Raw genomic sequence first — 20,271 nt, 5'->3', positions numbered from 1 at the left:
ATGTGGAATCAGACGCCAAAGAGAAAAGGGCAAGAGGTGAGTGTATGTTCATGAAATCACACCAATTATGCCGAGGAAGCCCTAATGCCAGCAAGTAGAAACCATCCACATTAACATCCCCCCATTTAATATTGTCCACTTAGTCTGGAGAACTGGGGAAAGGAGGTGAAGGTGTGGGAATTCCTGTAACCTTCCTCTTCAATTGATGATCTCTCCATTCGAAAATAACCATTCAATAGTCACATTTTCTGCAGGTTTATCTGTTTCTTTGAAGGCAGGGATGGAATGTGATTTAAAAATATAATCCTGTTATAGTCAACAATAAAACAAGTATAGTCTTTGGTACCACACTTGTATGGTAGAAAATACAGTGTATGAAATGGAAAGTAGGTTATTGGCCTACATGCAAGGTGAATGAGTGGCGTGAGTGGCTAGTAAGGCAAACCAGAGGGCAGGTTACGTGCTCAAGGTAGTAGGAGTTACGAGAGTCCTACTTTTCATTGTATTCCCGTATTAGGGTCCGGATTTGGGCCAGGGAAGAGGACGTGAGGAGAACAAGCAGATTTAATTTACAAGCTTATTGGAAATACAGACTTCGGAGGTCTATTTTACCAGAGCGGGCTCGCTGCAATGGTGCCATTCCTTCACTAGAATTCCAAGTACGCGCCCTCCACCTCCACTCCATGCCGCCACCAAGTGCCGCTGCCCCCCCCCGGGGCGCAGTGTGCCGGCCCCGTCTCCCCCCGGGGCCACAATGGTTCGTTCCCGGGCAACGCGGGCGGGCGCCGAGCGCCGGGTTCTCTTCCGGGTTCGGGTGCGGGCGGGCGCCCTGTGGTTGCTCCTCCCCCGCTGGCTCTCCGGCCCGGGCGGGCGGGCGCTATGCGCAGGCTCGGCCCTTGCCTCAAGATGGCGGCGGTGGCGGATAAACAGAAGCACGAGCACGGGCGGGTGAAGATTGGGCACTACATTCTGGGGGACACGCTGGGCGTCGGCACCTTCGGAAAAGTCAAGGGTGAGCGGCCACAGCGGGGCCGGCAGGCGTTCGGCCGCCCGTCAGCACGGCCCCGGCCCGCGGGAGCGCCTCTCGAAGCGGGAGTTGCGCGGGCTGAGGTGCCGGGGTGGGACTGGCGGTCCCGCAGAGGGGAGCGGTGGCTGGGGCAGAAACAGCTTCCTCATCTATTTATGCGGAAATAGCCGCTAGAAGCTAAATGCTGCTGCATTTGTTTAAAACGGCGCCGGGCATGTAGCGAAAGTAGGGAGTCAGTTCTCGAGCTATCTTTCATAGCGTTTTGCTGCAGAAAAGTCTCGGTGTCCTTGTAAGGAGGGCAGGATTTCTTTCTCTACCAACAGAGAAATAACCGTAAAAAGGTGGGTCTGGGATTGTTGGGTTAACCGGCAACAGAGCTGACTCACAGATACGGAAAGATTTTGTGCTTAGTCTGCTTGACCAGTCGTTATCAAAGTTTTTTTCAGTTCAGACTTAAAAAAACTTTACACCGTAGGGGTGTAGATGCTGTGCTAGTATATTTGAAGGCTCGTGAAAATAAAATAGAAGTTAAACCTACCCAGCACAGGTGGAAGAACTGTTCATTAGCTTATTCTCACTGTTCCTGCTGTGTTGCTTGTGAGAACTTCAGATATTGGGGCAAGGAAATTGACAATATCTTTTTGCAAATGAGTTGAGTTAAGCTCAGTCTATATTGTTCATAATTTTTTTTTTTTTTTACTTAATGGGTGCTTGCTATTATAACCAGTAAAAAACCCACAGCTTTTTTTTTTCAGTGTAGATGTTCCATTGTATGTGTTCTGCACAAGCTCTTTCAACTGTTGGCATGTTCTGAAGATGTTACTAATGTATAGGAAAGAGGATATTTTTCTCTGGGAATGCAATGGAAAATATTTTGAGAGCAGAGCCTCTTTTTCAAGGCACTTGGGAGTAGTGACCCCTAACTGGCAGCTGGGATACCATTCCTTTCCTTGGGAATTTTTTTTCCTTAAATAAAGAGAAAATAATATAGCCCAGAAGACAGGCATCAGGCTCTCCTTCCCCATGAAGGGACCATATGGTTGAGGGGAGGAGTCAAAGATGTCTTTGTTTTGGGTTTTTTACCCAGCACACTGCACAAAACTGAAATTGACATACCATCAATGTTTTAATATGCTCTTAAATTTAAGAGAGCTCTGTTGTACCCCTGCTTTTCTTATCCCTATGTGATCTACTGTGTTACTTTTGCTTTAGCTGTGTGTGATAAAGGACATTTTATTTATGATGCACTGATTTTCCTCCTGGGCACACATTTTCTTCATTTAATACCAGATCTGTGTTTTCCTGTAATTCTAATAATTTTCATATGGTTTCATCAATTGACATAATGCGAAAAACTGTAATAAATGTGTTCACTTCTTAAAATTCAGTTAGAATTGTCACTGAGCTCAAGTGATGTAGGGGTTTAGGCATATGGCTCCTTGAAAGTGGATGTTTAATTTTAACAGCGATGGCAGCCTGAAAACATTGAAGTGGAAAAACAGATTTTACTTGGTAATTGTTGAATGTCTCATGCTGTCAGATGAATTCACCCTGCTGCTTACCGTAGATGCTAAAATGCCAAAAGTGAAAAGCTGTGAGATAGAAGAATATTGAACTTAAACCAACTATATGAGACACATTCTCATTGAAACTTTACCATGATTCAGTGTGAAACATCTATCCCTAAGGTTGTCAATTTTTTCTTTAAACACTGCTGTTGTTTTCTGCTGAAACCAAATGCAAACTTTTATTTCCAGGTATTTTTTGATTTAAAGTGAGTTTTCATAAAAGGAAGAGTATTCAGGCTTCCAGTGTTCCATACTGAGAAAACGAGGAGTGCTACTTCAGGCTGTAAATACACAAGAATTGTTCCAGGCCTCTAGATCTAAGTTATCAGTGCTAGTCTGTACAGACTGCAGGCGTTACGAAAGTAGGTGGTGTTTATCAAGGCAACAATAAGGGACCTGGAAATGGACAGTGAAGATCAGTATGATATGTAATGTCGTGCAGCAGGTTGGCTTTGCACACCGTGAACTACCATTTGGGGTTTTTTTCATGTTAGTGAAAACATTTGTTTATCCCATACTTTTAAAGGCTGCTTTCCTCTGAGCTTTGGGTTGGCTTTTTGGCCTATTGCAGAATTGTTTCATTGAATACAACATAAGCTTCTTCAGCTTTTTTTTTTTTTTTGCTACTCACTCAATGACTGATACTTCTATTTCGTGAGAATGTTGTATTTACTCTGGATGGCCTCATAATCAGTTTTTTCCAATTGAAGAATTGCTGAACTAGGTTAGAGACCCTTGCTCCTGCACTTCAACTGTTAAATGAAGTTGCTGCTGCTTTGAGACTGTCACTGTCTTGGAAGTCTTGCTGCTGTGCAAAGCCACAGTGAAGCTTGAAGGCAATTGATATTATCAGAGAATAAAGAAATACAGGGAGATACTAGGTCTGTTAAATGAACTTTTTTTCGGAGATTGCTCTGAAGGGCTGGTAGGTAGTTGAGGATTAGGGTGATAAACGTACCTTTTGGTTACTTGAAATTTGTTTGCGCTCCCTTTTATAGGTAGCGCGAAGTAGCTTTCAGAAGGATAACACTGACTGCTTATGTGTCTACATGGTGATATCATCTGAGATGATGCTTTCAGCTCTGTCCTAATCCCGAATTCAAAAGTGTCAGCGGTCTGTTACCAGTCTGTGTCTGACGTTTTATGTAATGGATACCATATCCAAGAAAACAGTTTTATTTTATGATGTGGATGATTATTGAAAACTTGTATCTTAAAAAGTTAGATGTGTTATAATTTTATATTGAATTAAAGGGAGGCAAAAATTACTGAATTTGAAATGTTTTAAGCAAGAGAACAGGCTTTTTGGGATCTTTCTGCACCAAACCAAACCACAGTGAGTTTTCATTACAGTCATTTATTCAAAGTTGGCAGAGTTGAAGAAGCAGGAAATCTTGTTTTCTCCCAGTCAGTGAATAAAATTAAGGCTTGAGGCGCACAGCCTTGAAGGCTATGACAGGTAGAATTGGTTTCAGTCAACTGCAAATGTTAGTTTAATTACTTTGAATGAAAAATTTGTTTTGAAAAACTTTTTTTGTGTGCCTTGCATATTGAACAAAGCTTGTAGCTAATAAATGACTTTATAATGTTTTTCTGAGTGCTAAGGAAATTCTGGTCTAACATAGACTGACAAATCAAAAATGGAACAAATTGGCTCAAAAGTGAGGCTTTATAGCATATATACAGAATCCTTTATACACATAACACAGAACTGCATATATATGTAGATGCTAAGCTGTAGAATTGGTCAGATATATATGCTACTTACTATATTAAACATGCACCTTGTAAAGCAAAGGAAGATGGAGATTCATTCTGATTTTTGGTTAGTTTCTGAGAAGCTGTTTCTTAGTAGCAAAAACTAATGTTACATTTAAACCTAGTGTTTAAAGATTTTTTTCAAATACTTATAGCTTAGTTCAGTTCCCATTATGGATGGGCAAAGACCTTGTAATTCAAATGGGGGAGTTGATTTTCTTATTTTTTATGTTGAAGATTCTTTACCCCTTAGGGTTTTAACATAGGTGATATAATTTGCTGGATTGCTTTGAAACTTAAATCACATTTGAGCTGAAGAAAAGAAGGGGGTTGTGATTGCTTTAATTGTTGATGTAGTTCAAAGCAGATAATTCTCATACAGTTCCAGGCACTCACCTATCACTGCTTTGTGCTCTCTCTAGAACTTGTAGTGGATGTGGGCTTTGTCCTGCATTCCTCAGCAGTGGAAATGTGCCTGCCCAGTACTATGGTTATTGTGGCCATTTTTAGGTACTGGCTTCTGAATGAAGGGATATGTCTTTTCACCTTGAAGGCAGAGCCTTTCTGTGTTCTCAGGTACTAGAGATGTCTCAGTGCAGCATTGTGATGGTTCAGGGTCTTGGATAATCCACTACTGAGATCCCTGCAGGAATTTAGAATGTTTTATTTACACAATGGCTTGTAAGAATAACTGCTCAGATGCTTGTCCTTATCTTTGCCTCTCTGCTAAGAATTTCTTCTCACTTGCATTGGTGTTTGGCTCAGTATTGGGGCAAAGGGCAGCGGGAAGGTCTTGTGTTGTGAATAAAGTTTGCAAGTGGGTGTTATTCTGTCCAAATTATCTGTTGAATGTGGAAGGATTTTTGTTTGTCTCTGCTGTTTAATCACAACTTCCCATGAATATATTTAAACAAAGCTTGAAGCCTGGAGTTTATTTAAATTCTCAAGTGACGGGAGGCACCCAGATAGTGTATTCAACACAGGCCTGTTAGTAATGTCTGTTCATGTGGACAAGGATGGACCATGTTGGTGTCCCTGTAATTTGGCTTATCTTCAAAACGTTGGAATCAGGGTGGCAAATAAATATGATATATTTATAATTACTGCAAGCAGAAACCATGCAGATAGTGCAGCTTTCTAGTGGAAGAGATATTTAGCTTCTAAATGTTTTATCTGTGATCCAGTGTTGGGCTTAAGAAAAATATTTTTATTTGTGACTACTTGCAATAGCTCCTGCAAAGTGTAAGTCTTAAAGAGGGGTAACTGATTGGGAAATATTTTACAGTTTAAAGAAAAATTAAACTCAGATTCTTTTCCACTTCCAGGAATGTATGAGGTTGCATGTTTGCATTGTTTTTCATTGTTACTGTTGCATTTCATTTTGTGCATTTCTGGTAACTTTTGCCACCTACTTTATATAGTAAAGCTCTGGTGTTAACTGCACAGACTGTGAGCTTATAGAGCATCAGACTGGTCCAAGGACAGATACATTTTTGTAGGTAAACTGATCAGATGCTCATAGTGGTAATTCAGAGCAATTGCTGAAACAGGCTTCTTGAGGGAGGGATAATATCGATTTCTTTAGTAGAGTGATCTCTGCAGATAAAGTTGAAGAGATACAGGAAAACATGTTTGAGTGGATTACCAAGTAAGCCAAAAGCTTGGAGTGACTTATACAGGGAGAGAAAATGCTCTCTCTAATTAGCAAGGATGGCAGGGTTTCAGGATATGCTTTGTTTTTGTTTTTGTTTTTTTTCCAATATTGCAAAAAATGTAGTCATGCTGTGAGACTTCTGAGGGTAAGCTTCAATGTTTTTCTTACATAGACACATCTTCTAATGCTTGAATTATGGAAGAAGTTGGAGCAGGGCAGAAGAAATTACATACCATCTGACTTTCAACCTCCCTAAAGATAATGAGGATTGTGGAATGCTAACACTTTAACTTCTATTTCTTGGTTACAGTCAAAATGGGCAAATAAGGTCTTTACTGAGCAGTTGAAAACCCTGACTAAATACTTCCTTGTTTCTTGCAGTTGGAAAACATGAGTTAACTGGTCATAAAGTTGCAGTGAAGATCCTGAACCGACAGAAGATTCGCAGCCTTGATGTTGTAGGAAAAATCCGCAGGGAGATTCAGAACCTCAAACTCTTCAGGCATCCTCATATAATAAAGCTGTAAGTTTTGTTTGCTGTAATCAAACATATTTAAGCAGTAATCTCACTGATCTGAAATATGTTTAAAGAGCAATACTACAAACAATATCTTGTCAAAAAAGTAACCAGCTTCAAAATCTGCAGCTGTGCCCTCTGTAACATACTTTCACAAAACGTATCTTTCCTGCAGGCTGGACAGCTTCCCTTAGATCTTTGCTTAGAAATTCTTTGGACAGGTATATAAAAGGTAATGTCATGACAGATACTTCTAGTAGCATCCATCTCTGATTTTAGAGGCTACTTCATTTTTCTTTTTCTGTTTATATTTGATTCTTTTTTTCTGCTTAGAAAATGAGTTATTAAGAACAAATCTGTAAAGGTCATTCTTACAGTAAGTTTATGGTGTTTTCTCAAAATGTTCTTAGTGATGTGCTGGTCAGTGTAGATTGCTCTCAGGAAGCTTTTTCTGTGTTTAAGAACATGCAGTTTGTTGTATGTGATTGATAATTCTAAAATCTTCAATATAGCAGCTACCTCGTGTCTCAATGTGGTATTTACAGTATGCCTGTTTACATCTCTTAGTTTATCCATAGTTCATCAGTGGATTTCAGAGTACAACTAAGTATATCCCAGAACAGACTCCTCATGTCTGGTCTGTGGAAACAAATTATAAAAATAATTGACTTTCTCTTGACTGTAATTTCCTGCAAAGTTAACCTGCACCTCTAGAGTGTAGGTGACTTTCACTGTCTTAGTCATGATGTTGGTGTTTTTTTATTGGTAGAATCTTGCTTCCCTACTGCCAGTGACAGATGCTATGTTTATGCAATCCCTTTAATTTGGCAACAGCTGTTACACTGAAGCTGAATTGTATTGTGTAAGATCAACTCACTCACTTCTGAAGTGGGTTAGTTTTTAGAAGACTATTGAGCTGATTTGTCAGCAAAATTGCTTGTGCTGCCAGTTAAGAGTCCACGAATGAGTCCAAAGGACATAGCTGTAGCCAAAGCAAAATAGGAAGTGTCACTATACCAATTGAAATATCAACATGAAAAATGAAAGAGGCAACAGTGAGAGGAAATAGCTTCTGAAACATATTGTCATTCCAGTAGCTGTAGATTGACTGAAAAAATATTTTAAAGTATATTTTTATCTGACTGTTTGTACAACTTTTAACTAAATGTAACTAGTCTTTTACTGAGTGTGTAGACTAAAAGATACCTTCTATTATCAGGTACCAGGTCATCAGCACACCCACTGACATTTTCATGGTGATGGAATATGTTTCAGGAGGAGAACTGTTTGATTACATCTGTAAAAATGGAAGGGTAAGAAGTAAGCCAACTTTGCAATTCGGTGACTTGCATTGTGTTATTGCTTTTGCAACATTCCTGTGTCACCCCACACTGAGGGGACAGACAAATTTATTTCGGGTATCCTTGCCAGAATGGTACAATTAAAGGTTTATTTTGTCTACAGAATATTATGATTAGCACAGGATTTATGATTAGAGTGGCACAGGCTTTCAGTGAGCAGAATCAATGCAGTACAGTTTATAAATAGTTTAGTATGGAATTTCTAACACAACTTAACTTATCAAATCACCCAGACCCTCTGCAGATCTAGTCAAATCTTAATACATATTCTTCTGTGTCAATATAACAATCACAGTCTAGACTTGAAAATCATATGAAAGAATACAAGTGACTCAGTTCTCCGAGGAAGCAGGGTATTGTGGAGGCATCTGTAGCCACTGAAAACTCATGAGTCTCATTCCCACTTATGATTTGTAACTGTTTGATGATAAAAGACACTGCTCTGGCTCCTGTTGCACTTCCTTATTCCATGACAGAGTCATCACTGCCACGAGGGTGGCTGGTTGCCTGGGAACTAAAGGCTGGTAAGGAAGTGGGTAATCAGCCTTGCATCCAGGAATCTTGAGGCTGGTGGGGAGGGTGAGAAGTCTGGTTTGTCTGCTTGGTTCACAGGATCTTCAGGGCCTGATAATGAGGGAAGGAGCATGAACACATGAGTCACTTGGTCACAGATGGCTGCTTGCCTCATAAAATGGAGTTATTAAGCTATCCTCATTATCAGGGGCTGGGACCGGGGGACTAGTCACACTCTGTTAAATGAAGGTGTGTTTTTGTGTATTCTGCTTTAATTTTGCTGTTATCAGTTAAAATACAATTTATGACTGTTTTGTTCCAAAACTACAAGTGGTTATGTGTTAACGCATTTCAGATCTTTATGTGTGACTTTGTCATAGCATTTTTCCTCTTTACTAATATGTTAATTTTCAATGGCAGAGTACAAACTAGATTGATATGTATCTAGCTGGAGTAGCTGAAAATTGTTTCTTCAGTAAAACCCAGTATTGAAAAGCTATCAGTAGTAATTGTGCACTTATTACTGTCTTTAACTCTTAGAAAGCTTCTGTGAAAGCTCCGAAGTCGCTTCGAGAGACTATATAGAATACTTCATTTAGTTGTTAGGGAAAAATTTCCTCTAGCTCATACAAATGAAAACAAGTTAACTTCCACTGTCTCATAATGGTTTAAAATCTTTGTCTATTTTAGCTTGATGAGAAGGAAAGTAGGCGTCTGTTCCAGCAAATCCTTTCTGGTGTGGATTACTGTCACAGGCATATGGTGGTACATAGAGATCTGAAGCCTGAAAACGTGCTGCTTGATGCACACATGAACGCCAAGATAGCTGACTTTGGTAAGGATTTCTTTTTTGTGCCTGATTGCATCTCTGGTGTTAGAACCTGTTAATAGCTATGGGAAACATTAATTAAAGTGTGTATACTTGAATATCCTGGTGGTGGGACACAATACAAGAGCATCAAGAGTGTAAATCTAAAGCAAAATAATGTTCCTGCACATCTACTAAACTTGTTTTCCTCTCAAGCTTGTTTTTCAAGTATTTTCTGTGACTAGGTCAAATTGTGAACTAATTTCTTTGGTTTTCCTTAACAGTACTTTCTCTGAAATGCTAAATGAACTTAGTTCCTGACCTTTCCACTTCAGAACTCACTGCTGTTGCCTGTCTTCACAATCTGTAAAATGTAGATGCTTGGAAGGACAGTGCAGGAACAGTTCACCATCTTTAAGAGCCACAATGCTATAGTAAAAGAAACTAGTCCTCCTATTAAATTAGACTGTTGAAAGAAAAAGAAATTAAAGTGTAAAAGTAAAAATAAGAACAGTTAAGTCTTACAACCTCCTGTGCTTTTTTGCTATGTACGTGCTTAACTAGTCAAAAAGCTTATTTTTCATAGCTGTTTGTGACATAGCTGCAGAGAAGCCTTGCCACTAGTCCTTGGAACTATCTGAGTCAGGAACCCTTACCATATAAGCATAGTAGGGTATGTATGCTGCTATGTCATGATGATATATCTCATGTAGTCATCGTGGATAGGCTTGTAAATACTTGTAAAGTATTTTGAGTCTCCAATGAAAGGTGCTAGGTAATGTTGAGTATTCTAAGTATGTTTTAAAATTATGGTGTTCAGCTATGGGCCCTAGGAATCATACTGATTTCTCGTGTGTAGAAGATGCTGTGGGTGAAATGGCTTACATGGCAAAGGAATGAAGTACAGTAACTTAATGTCAGTAAAACTGTAGCACTCAGTTAATCATGACTAGTTAATAAAAGCTTTTGTGTATTAGGATATGAAAGCTAGTCAAGCCGTACTCTTTCATCTCCACACACCACCAGTACCCCACTGCACACTCCCTGCTGCCTCATAAAAGGGCTTCCTTCTTGGAGACTGAGTTCTTTGGCTTATGGTAGTCTTGATCATGCAGCTTCTATTGAAGAAACTAGAAGATATTTTCCACAGGTCTTAGACTTTACTGAGGGCTGGTGAATGAAGATGGTCTAGTTCTAAAGCAGACTTCAGTTGCTAACAGAGTATCTAAAAACTAAATTGCTGAACTGCAGTGATTCCAGAACCAGCTGAACAGTGCAGCGGTTTATATTGTGGTGAAGTCATGTTTATTCCTCAGCTCCCCTTAGAGAATTCTGGGAAATTCTGTGGTAGTGTCTTCCACTTCAGCATTTTAGAAGCAAATGTGGTTTTTAGTACTTTCGTGTTAATGACCAAAGTCCTATCTTGCTATTCTGCTTCATCTCTCTTATAGCAGCTTTGTTCTCTGTCACTCCTGTGTCATCCAAACTGAACTGGTTTTTGTCTTGGAATGAATATGTTTTCAAACATTATGGCAATAATGTTGATGTTACTCAGATTTCTGGTAAACTAAATAGAGGATTATGTGGCACGGTCATATGAGAATTTCAGTAATTCCAAACAATGTTATTTCTTAACTGTGATAAATTTGTTAATTTTCTAATTTGATTTACTAGTAGTTTGTTCTAGGTGGTATATGCAGTGTGAAATCGTTTTGCTCCCTGAATTTTTAGTAGTTACTCTTATACACTTTCAGGTCTATCAAATATGATGTCAGATGGAGAATTTTTAAGAACAAGCTGTGGTTCCCCTAACTATGCTGCACCAGAAGTAATTTCAGGAAGGTAGTTTCTTTTATATTGGATACATGTGTGCATGTACTTCAGTCATTTTGCTGCTTGATTCTAAAGGCTACAAAACTAGTTCAGTTGACAACCTTGATGCTGAGAAACTCTGGGCTGTTAGTGGTATTGATAATTTTTCATGAATATTTAAAGCTTCTGTGAACTAGCTTTGAATAATTCCTGTAAAGTAGAGCTGATGTCTGATGCCCCAAATTCAGTGTGTACAATATGCCTGAATTGGTTTAAAAATCTCATGTACAGCTCATACCTTGGAAGGAAAGGTGCAGATAGAGTTACAGGCAAAGCCTGCTGTGAGGTTGAGTAGCAGTGAAATACCTGCTGGAGAGCAGATACTCAGTCTGGAGGGTAACTTGCCCTTTTGTGGACCATGATTGTCAAATCTGCTTTCAGCCAACTACCCTCATTTTGTCAATTGTTGATTGGAGACCAGATGTCTGTTTTACTCTGGCAGTAGCACACAATATGTGATGGGTTCTGCTATATGGACTTGTCTTAAACTTTTTGGCCTCGATTTGGGAGATAGGTGACTTTGCACAGATTCCTCTAAGACATGGGTAACAATTTATGACATAGGCTTTTTTAGTAGTAGATGCATGTTTTTTTTTCAGTTTGCCATTGTTTGAAATTTCATTGTGGGTTATTTTTATATAATAGAGAGGAAAGCTCTGTACTTGTACCCTGTTACATATTAGAAGGGGAAGGACATTAAAGTTCAAGGAAGGCATGGCATAGAACTGAAATGGTATAGTACTTGCACATCAGTTGTCCTAAGTTAATGTGTTTTTAATTACTGTGATACAATGTAAGAAAGTTGAAGAAAGAAATATTTAAATGTATTGCACACAAATAACTAATAGTTAATCTTTTCACAGGTTATATGCAGGCCCAGAAGTAGATATTTGGAGCAGTGGGGTTATTCTCTATGCTCTATTATGCGGAACACTTCCATTTGATGACGATCATGTGCCAACCCTTTTTAAGAAGATATGTGATGGTATCTTTTATACCCCTCAGTACCTGAATCCATCTGTAATTAGTCTTTTGAAGCACATGCTGCAAGTGGATCCAATGAAGAGAGCAACAATCAGAGACATTAGGTAAAACTCTAACTGATGTCTGATCACCAGATGATGGAATTACAATGGTACAAATCTGGAGAGCAAAGAAATCATTCATACAGCTTGTGCATGTTTTTTAGACTGAGATGAAAAATTTGGCTTCTGCTGGTTTGGTTTTAGCTCTGACAGTGCTCATTTTCAGTGGACAATGAAATATCTATTGGAGATCACAGTAAAACAAATTATGTTATATATAGAAGTTCTGAGAAACTTTAGGTTTAAGACTGCCATAGCAAAGCTGTTTACCTGCAGAATGCTTTGCAAAAGTTACACTATATAGACTTCTCTGGGTAGAAAAAAATTGTCTTAGCTGTTAAGAACCACTCTTCTGTATTGTACATAGAAGGAAGGAAGCTCTTTAACCTGATAATAAAAAAGTTGTTGAATAATGTTGGTTACAGAGCATGGATGGATTATAAATCCTTAACAGTTCTGTTTAGAACAACTAAATAACAGAACTAAACAACTGAAGCAAAAGTCATCTTGCTTAGTAAGGAACAAAGAAGCTTCTTCTAAGAGGGAGCAGGGGAGGGAGTCAAAAGAGGCAGCCCTTTCTGCAGCAGAGCAACCATAAGAAGAGGAAGAGGAGGAGGAGGAGGAAGGGACTGAAGTTATAAATGAGAGAGAAACCACCTGATCCCTATCCCTAAATTATCTGGGAGATAGCAAAAAGATTTCAGCCATCAACCAGGTGAGCAAATTCTCAGCTGGTTACTCCAATGCTGGGATGTTGGGGCCAAAACTCAGGAATTAGAGGGTGAGGAAGCCTGGCAGCTGGGATCCCTTGCTTGGGATAAGGCCATTGACAACAGGATTGTAAAAGGATGAGGAGTCTTCAGTCTTTGGAGGTGAAGAAAGGTATCCCTCCAGAGAAGGTCTTGCAAACTCCCTAAGCAAATGGACCATCGCTGGAGTAGGTATATCCTGTATCTGAGACAATTAGCTGTAGTGGAGGTGATCTGTAGCAGCCTGGATGACAATCACGTATCCAAAGACTGATGAATATAATTTTATATAAAAAGCTGGTTGATGAGTTATAGAAAGATGTTTTTGGAGCTCAGGTAGTTGAAAACCTTACAGTGAAAAGGATTGGGGTTTTTTCAGTCTCTTGCAAAATATCTACTAAAATCTTGTGCAGGTGGTGGTTAACTTTATGTGCTGTTGTATTTCCTGTGTTCCATGGAGACTTGGACTGGCAACCGTGATTCTTCTTGTACAGACTAAAATGAATTTTATTTTTTAAAAGACTTACATGTTAAAAATGTTTACGTTATTTACATGCACTCAGAATTTTATATTTTTAATTCTAGGGAACATGAATGGTTTAAGCAGGACCTTCCAAAGTACTTGTTTCCTGAAGACCCGTCATATAGCTCTACCATGATTGATGATGAAGCCTTAAAAGAAGTGTGTGAGAAGTTTGAGTGCACTGAAGAGGAAGTGCTAAGTTGTCTATACAGTAGAAATCATCAGGACCCTTTAGCTGTTGCTTATCACCTTATTATAGATAACAGAAGAATAATGAATGAGGCCAAAGACTTCTACTTGGCTACAAGTCCACCAGATTCTTTTCTGGATGATCACCATCTCTCTCGCCCTCACCCTGAAAGAGTGCCATTTTTAGTAGCTGAAGCACCACGTCCTCGCCACACTCTTGATGAGCTGAATCCACAGAAGTCAAAACACCAAGGTGTGAGAAGGGCTAAATGGCACTTGGGGATCCGGAGTCAGAGTCGACCAAATGATATTATGGCTGAAGTTTGTCGAGCAATTAAACAACTGGATTATGAATGGAAGGTAACAAAATAGAGGATCTTTACAGCAAACAATACATTTTTGTTTGAGCTGTGTAGTTACATAGCCCAGAGATCTGAAACTGTATTTTCGCATATTGGGATATGATCTCATATGTCTGTGCTGTGCAAGAAGGGTTTTGGGGGAGGCTGTTCATGCTGACAGGAAAATAAGTTGTGCTAACATGTCTAAGTTTTCTGTTGGGGCTGTAGGAATATTTTTTTTTCTGTTGGCTAAAAAAAACCCAAAACCAAAAACTACACAAAAAATCCCCAGAACCCACAAATCCAACAGGTAAGCTTGTAATCGCTTGATAAATACTAGTGAGTTGAAATGACAAAAACAACATGCAGTGATTTGCAAACAGTTCTGGTTACTGACTCATCTCCTTTGTACTAGGTTGTAAATCCATATTATCTACGTGTTCGAAGGAAGAATCCAGTAACAAGTGCATATTCCAAAATGAGTCTACAATTGTATCAGGTGGACAGCAGAACATACTTACTGGACTTCCGCAGTATTGATGGTATGTGAAGAATTACTTAAATTAATTGAGTTGTAAGGGAAATCATTCTAAATGCAAACATAATTTATTTACTTAGAAGTGTTGCCCTTTATTATTTTAAACCAATCTAATCTGTATTAGTGTTTCTTTATTCCTTCCTGATCTGGTGTTCCTTTTTTTTTTTCCTCCTTACTGAACTATGTTTATTTCTACCCGTGAGTTTTCTCATTTTGCCCTTCAAATTTTCTTCCCGATTGTGCTGAGGTATCAGGTGCCAGCCGGAGTCAATCCACCAGTGCCAATGGTAGCTAAAATCTGAGACAGGAATTGTATGCTTGTGGTAACTAAAGCCTTGAAAACATTTGGTCTAGTCTGTAGAAAGAGATGATATTTTATAGAGTGGCAGTAGCAGACCATCAAATGCTGGTTGGATGTCTTCCTGGAAATGAGTGGAGGAGCTAATAAACACTGACCACAATGCTTATTTATGGGCATAGTAGAATAAAGCAAAATTACCTACAGCCAGTGGTGTAGATTACTAGCCTAGGAAAACATTGCATTTATTGAAGTGTGGCTTCATTACAGCATAGGATGGCTAAGACTGTGTCCCATGACAGTTTAATCTGATATGGTTTAGCCATACGGTTCTTGCCTTGTTCCTTCTAACAGTACAGGTACTTGCTTAGATCCAGTGGTGCTTGACTGAAGGGACCAGTAGCTGTCCTGTGCTAATTTACTGCAGTATAGGACAAATGCCGAAGACAGACAGCCTGCACCTCAGGAAGTCCCCCATCATCTCCACATCACCATTGGCCAATCAGAGCTCAAATCAGTCCAGCAGTTTAATTACCTAGGCAGCCTCATCTCCTCGGATGGTAAGATTGACGGAGAGATAGACAACAGGTTAGCAAAGGCATATAGAGCTTTCGGAAAGCTTCATAAAAGAGTTTGGAGAAACAAATACCTGAAGAAAAGTACAAAGATCAGTGTTTACAGAGCCATAGTGCTGTCTACTCTCTTATATGGGTCCAAATCATGGGTCATCTACTGCCACCACCTGTGTCTCCTAGAACGCTTCCATCAACGCTACCTCCACACAATCCTAAACACCCACTGGTCAGATTATGTGACCAATACATCTGCTCTAGAGCAAGCAGCAGTCACAAGTACTGAGGCCATGTTGATGAGAACACAGTTCAGCTGGGCAGGGCACATCTCAAGGATGAAGGACCACCGCCTCCCTAAGATCCTGCTCTATGGTGAACTTGCCTCCGGCTGCCGCAAGAGAGGAGCCCTGAAGAGAAGATACAAGGACTCCCTGAAACAACATCTCAGCCTTGGCCATATTGACCACCATAACTGGTCTACTCTGGCCTCCAATTGGGAGGCCTGGAGACACACCATCTATAACGCTGCTGATGCCTTTGAGAAAGCACGCAGGATTGCCCTTGAGGAGAAAAGACAACACAGAAAGAATCGTGCCTTGCAGAATATACCACCTAAGGAGTCTTTCTGCTGTGCCTTTTGCAACACTGGACATGCCTGTCTTGTATTGGCCTTTTTAGCCACCAACGCGCTTGCAACAAACGTGGGTAGAGCCCTTCCCAAATATTTGTTCGCGAAGCCCAGCCATGATGATGAGGAGGACAAATGCCATCCCTTTTGGAGAGGGGATGACTACTTAGAGCCATGCAGCTGGGGGAGAGCAACCTGCTACAGTCCTGATTTCAACTCTTAAGGAAATACAACCCAAGGTCGTGGATTTGTCATATTTCTTCCAGCAGTGAAGCTGATTTGATGTTCCTTTCTCTCCACCATGGTTAACTGTTCTCTGTTCCACTTAACAATTTGTACTTAAAAATAGCTTTGTGTAAACAGGAGAGATTGCCTTGTCACTTATTTGTCCTGAAATAACTTCGCAGGTGTCAGGTTAGAGTCAAGTTAATGTTCAGTATTTAAAGTAAGAATTAGAGATGCTTCATCATAACACTACCACTAAGAGGAAACTATTTCCTCCTTATACTGAAGGTAAATGTAAGCTGCTGCAGTACAACATTCTAGGTGAAAAACTTCCAGAATTGAAGGATAAATTAATGCGGATGCTAGCGATTAATTTAATATACTAATCATAATAAAAAATGCAAATAATAACAATGTATAAATACCCAAATATAAAAAAATAGAATAAAGTGGATCCAAGCAAAAAACATCTACAAAACATTTGAACTATTACTGAACTTAATCTTATGCTATCTTGTTTTTAAGTAACCTAAACTGAACTATTAGCTGCTGAAATAAGTTCATGAAAAATATAGCTGGTGCTGATCTAAACTAGATGTAAATGGTTGTGTACCACAGTTTAGAGTACAGAAATAATTAGCATAAGGACACCAGCTTTTGTGTTACTATGTATTTAAGCTTTTATTTTGTATCAAATATACAGTTTGCAAAAGCTATTTATGTATTAATCAAGATTTTAAAAGACAAGATTTGGAGGTGTTAGAAGGGGAAGGTATTTGCTTTTCCTATAACTGATTTGATACTGATTCCCAGTTTTCCTCCTCTCTTCTCTTGCCCCCAGATGAAATTACTGAAGCGAAGTCTGGAACTGCAACTCCACAGAGATCAGGTTCTGTGAGCAACTACAGATCTTGTCAAAAAGATTCGGATGCTGATGTGCAAGGAAAATCTGCAGATACGTCCCTTACCTCATCAGTGAACTCTTCGCTTGACTCCTCCACAGCTGACGTAACTCCAAGACCAGGGAGTCATACAATAGAATTTTTTGAGATGTGTGCAAATCTGATTAAAATACTTGCACAATAATTTTGAAGATGGGCTTATTTCTTTTATAGCAATAAGCATGCCTAAATCATAGTCAGATGCTTCCAGTTATAATCAAGTTAAATTAACTAAGGCGCTGAAAAAGCTAGCCACAATGCAATTTGCACGGGGATTAAAATTAGTATGGGCAGTTAGCATATATTATTTTGAAGCTGGAGTGAATTCTGATTGCCTGCTGCCCAATGGCATAACACAGGTACAGGAAATAACATGCCCTTTGGGTAGTGTTTATAATATTTTACATTGAGTGCACATTAGCTTGCATATAACATTTAAATTAGATGGACCTCCTTGGTTTTTTCACTGGTAATACATATGTCTGATGCACTGTAGGTAAATGTACACTTACTAGTTCAGTGACCCAAATATGACTTGTTGGTCACCCTCTACAGTTGTGACTCAGTTGGTCAAAACTATCATTAACAGTAATGTGTTAAAACTGCTATGTTTCTTCCCCCTTATTTGACAGTAAATAATAAGGACTAGTTTGATATGTTACAATGTACTATTTCTAACAATACATTTTATTACATGCATGCAAATCCAGCCAGTTGGAAACGTGTGCAGGTGCTCTGTAATGCACTGAGGGTGAAGTTCTGTTGGCAGTGAGTAGAACAATTGAGTCCACAACAGCGGTAAGAGACTTAATGCTGAGAAGAGTTGGCACCCTGTGGGCTAAATGAAAATGTTGCAGTGTGGAAAACTGTGAGCAAGCCCCTGGTCTGTGCATATACTTTAGTGTGGTAGTAGCACAGCAGCTCCTACTGCAGGCTGAGAATCCTTTTCCTTAGAAATGGTTAAGGGCACAGCTTAAGGGCTGTTTCATGCTATTCCAGAATCTGAAATTGACAGTTTTTTAACATACCAGTTTATACTTTGATACAGCTGGTTATCACATGTTAACTTAGGATACACTGTGTAGTGTTCGCTTTGCAGTTAAAACTACATATACAGGTTTTTATTTTTTCCCAAGCTGCCTTAATAGCAAACTTTGCTATTTAATGTAACTGAATTGAAGTCTAACTTCTCAATCGGACATTGAAAACTGATCATAACAACTTGAGTGCTAATATTGAGAAAGTTTTCAATAGTAAATCACAATTACCCATAACAAAAATCTTTCTGCATTTACGGTTTTTGCAACATTTTAGGAAGAAAATTGAACTTTATATGTTAAAATGGCAGATAGTACTTGTACCTTGAGCCTCTTGGAAATTGGATATAATTAGCCACAGTTCCATTTTCATCTAGCCCTTATTAGACATAAACAGTCATAAAATATTTAGGTTTGCATTCAAGAATTAATGTTCCCTTCAAAATAATCTTCATGACCTACTAATTTTCAAGGGATAGGCTGGAAATCCAGGCATTACTATGAGCAGTGAAACCTGGACTCTTCAAATGGATGGCAGTTCTTGCCAATGACTGAGATTTTATTCATGGGAGACTGCTAGCTGCAGATATAAGAACAGCTTAATCCTGGCCACCTGGCATCTAGTCCAGAAATTAATGTTTTGGAATCTGAAGAAACATAAAGCTGCTTTAAACCCAACTGCTGTAACTCTGTTCTGAACTGGGCGATGTGAGGTCTGTCTAGTAGGTGGGTACTAGTTACAACTTCATTTCTTTATTCTCAAGTGTCACACATAGTCTCTGTAGGGACATTGGCTGTATCACTGTACCTCAAAGTGGAACATAAAGTTTTGCATTTAAACTCCTGAGGTTCAGATGTCAATATGAGGGACCAGTTCCAAATCCTTCAGTAAAGTCCTGTTTTTAGTCTTTGAAGAATTGGTTCTGGTGTACTGAATTAATCAGTGTTCATTTTTGTAATCCTTTTATTTCAAAATTACTAAATATTGCACTTGCATAAACACTACAAACGCACAGGTTTTTAAATTGCAGTAATTCCTCTTCTGGAATTGGTTTGGGATCATTTACATATGCTAAACTATTTATAAATGGTATCTGCTCCTTGTAATGCTGACAACAAATGCCAGGTGTGAAGGTGCAAATAGCTTTAAATTTTTATATACCTTTTTGGCCCTCTTGTGCATTAAGACAACCATGTTTTTTCCTTAGTTTCGGTAATCTGGAGGTTAAAGCAAGTTTCTGGCAGAAGTGTACAATATGTGTATTTTAAATAAAGTAAATTTTTATTGGTATGGTGGATCAGTTTTGATGGTCAAAGGTTTTTTGATTGAACCGAGATTTTTATAGGGAATGGGAGGGGTAGAAAGGGGCACTAAGAACCTAGTTGAACCCAGTTGCCTATTGTGTGACTTTCCCATGCTTTGTAGATCTTGCTGTTGAAATTGCTTTCTTCACATGTTCCTATTGATCTTGCAGACCTTTAGCATTGCAGTAGAAGCTGCCAATAGGCTGTGAAATGGAACTTCACTAGAGAGTTGCCAGAGTTGTAAGGAGGCAGCTTATGCAAATACACAAATTGGTCAAGTGTGTTATCTGTATTCCCAAGCATACTCCTTTTGGAGTACAATGAATTATCTTGCCTTTGTATTGTAACTTTTTCAATAACATGGATGAACCTGACTGTCCATGTGCAATATAACTCACTAGGTAATGGATAAAAATTCATCTTGGTTGTGCAATATTAAAAAAAAAAACTTTCATGTTTGTCTTGATATTAGTGTTTAATACAAACTTTGAACTAAATTTTATTTTACCAGTTGATTACCATTGTAAGATATGAAGTCCTATTCTTTAACAAATATGTGCCTACTTCCTCTGTTAATTTCTTTTGACAAAGCTGAATGGCAAAAATGCTTGTTTATAACTGTGTAACTTTTTAAACTTTCAAAACTTAAAACCAAGTAAACATAAAATACTGAACCATCTTGTTTGAAACGGTGTGCATGCTGTCTTTCAGTGTTTTGTATGTTATAAGTGGACAAGAACTGTTACACTTGTTTTAAAAACA

At 38.9% G+C, this 20,271-nt stretch overlaps 1 protein-coding gene across 1 annotated transcript; it reads left to right on the top strand.

Annotated features, from left to right (window-relative positions):
* Nucleotides 1-20,198, top strand: PRKAA1 (protein kinase AMP-activated catalytic subunit alpha 1). Its single transcript, XM_051768168.1, has 10 exons — nucleotides 1-36; nucleotides 652-1,012; nucleotides 6,389-6,530; nucleotides 7,744-7,837; nucleotides 9,089-9,233; nucleotides 10,961-11,048; nucleotides 11,942-12,166; nucleotides 13,498-13,984; nucleotides 14,381-14,507; nucleotides 17,068-20,198. The coding sequence occupies exons 1-10, from the start codon at nucleotides 1-3 to the stop codon at nucleotides 17,310-17,312; spliced, it is 1,950 nt and encodes a 649-aa protein (XP_051624128.1). The 3' UTR covers nucleotides 17,313-20,198.
* The last annotated feature ends 73 nt before the right edge of the window (nucleotides 20,199-20,271 follow it).

This window comes from Manacus candei, unplaced genomic scaffold (assembly GCF_025592945.1).
Source record: "Manacus candei isolate 608988 ecotype Guabito, Panama unplaced genomic scaffold, ASM2559294v1 h1tg000093l, whole genome shotgun sequence".
Taxonomy (NCBI): Eukaryota; Metazoa; Chordata; class Aves; order Passeriformes; family Pipridae; genus Manacus; species Manacus candei.
The sequence above is the reverse complement of the archived record's forward strand: the minus strand, read 5'-3'. Positions and strand labels throughout refer to the sequence as shown.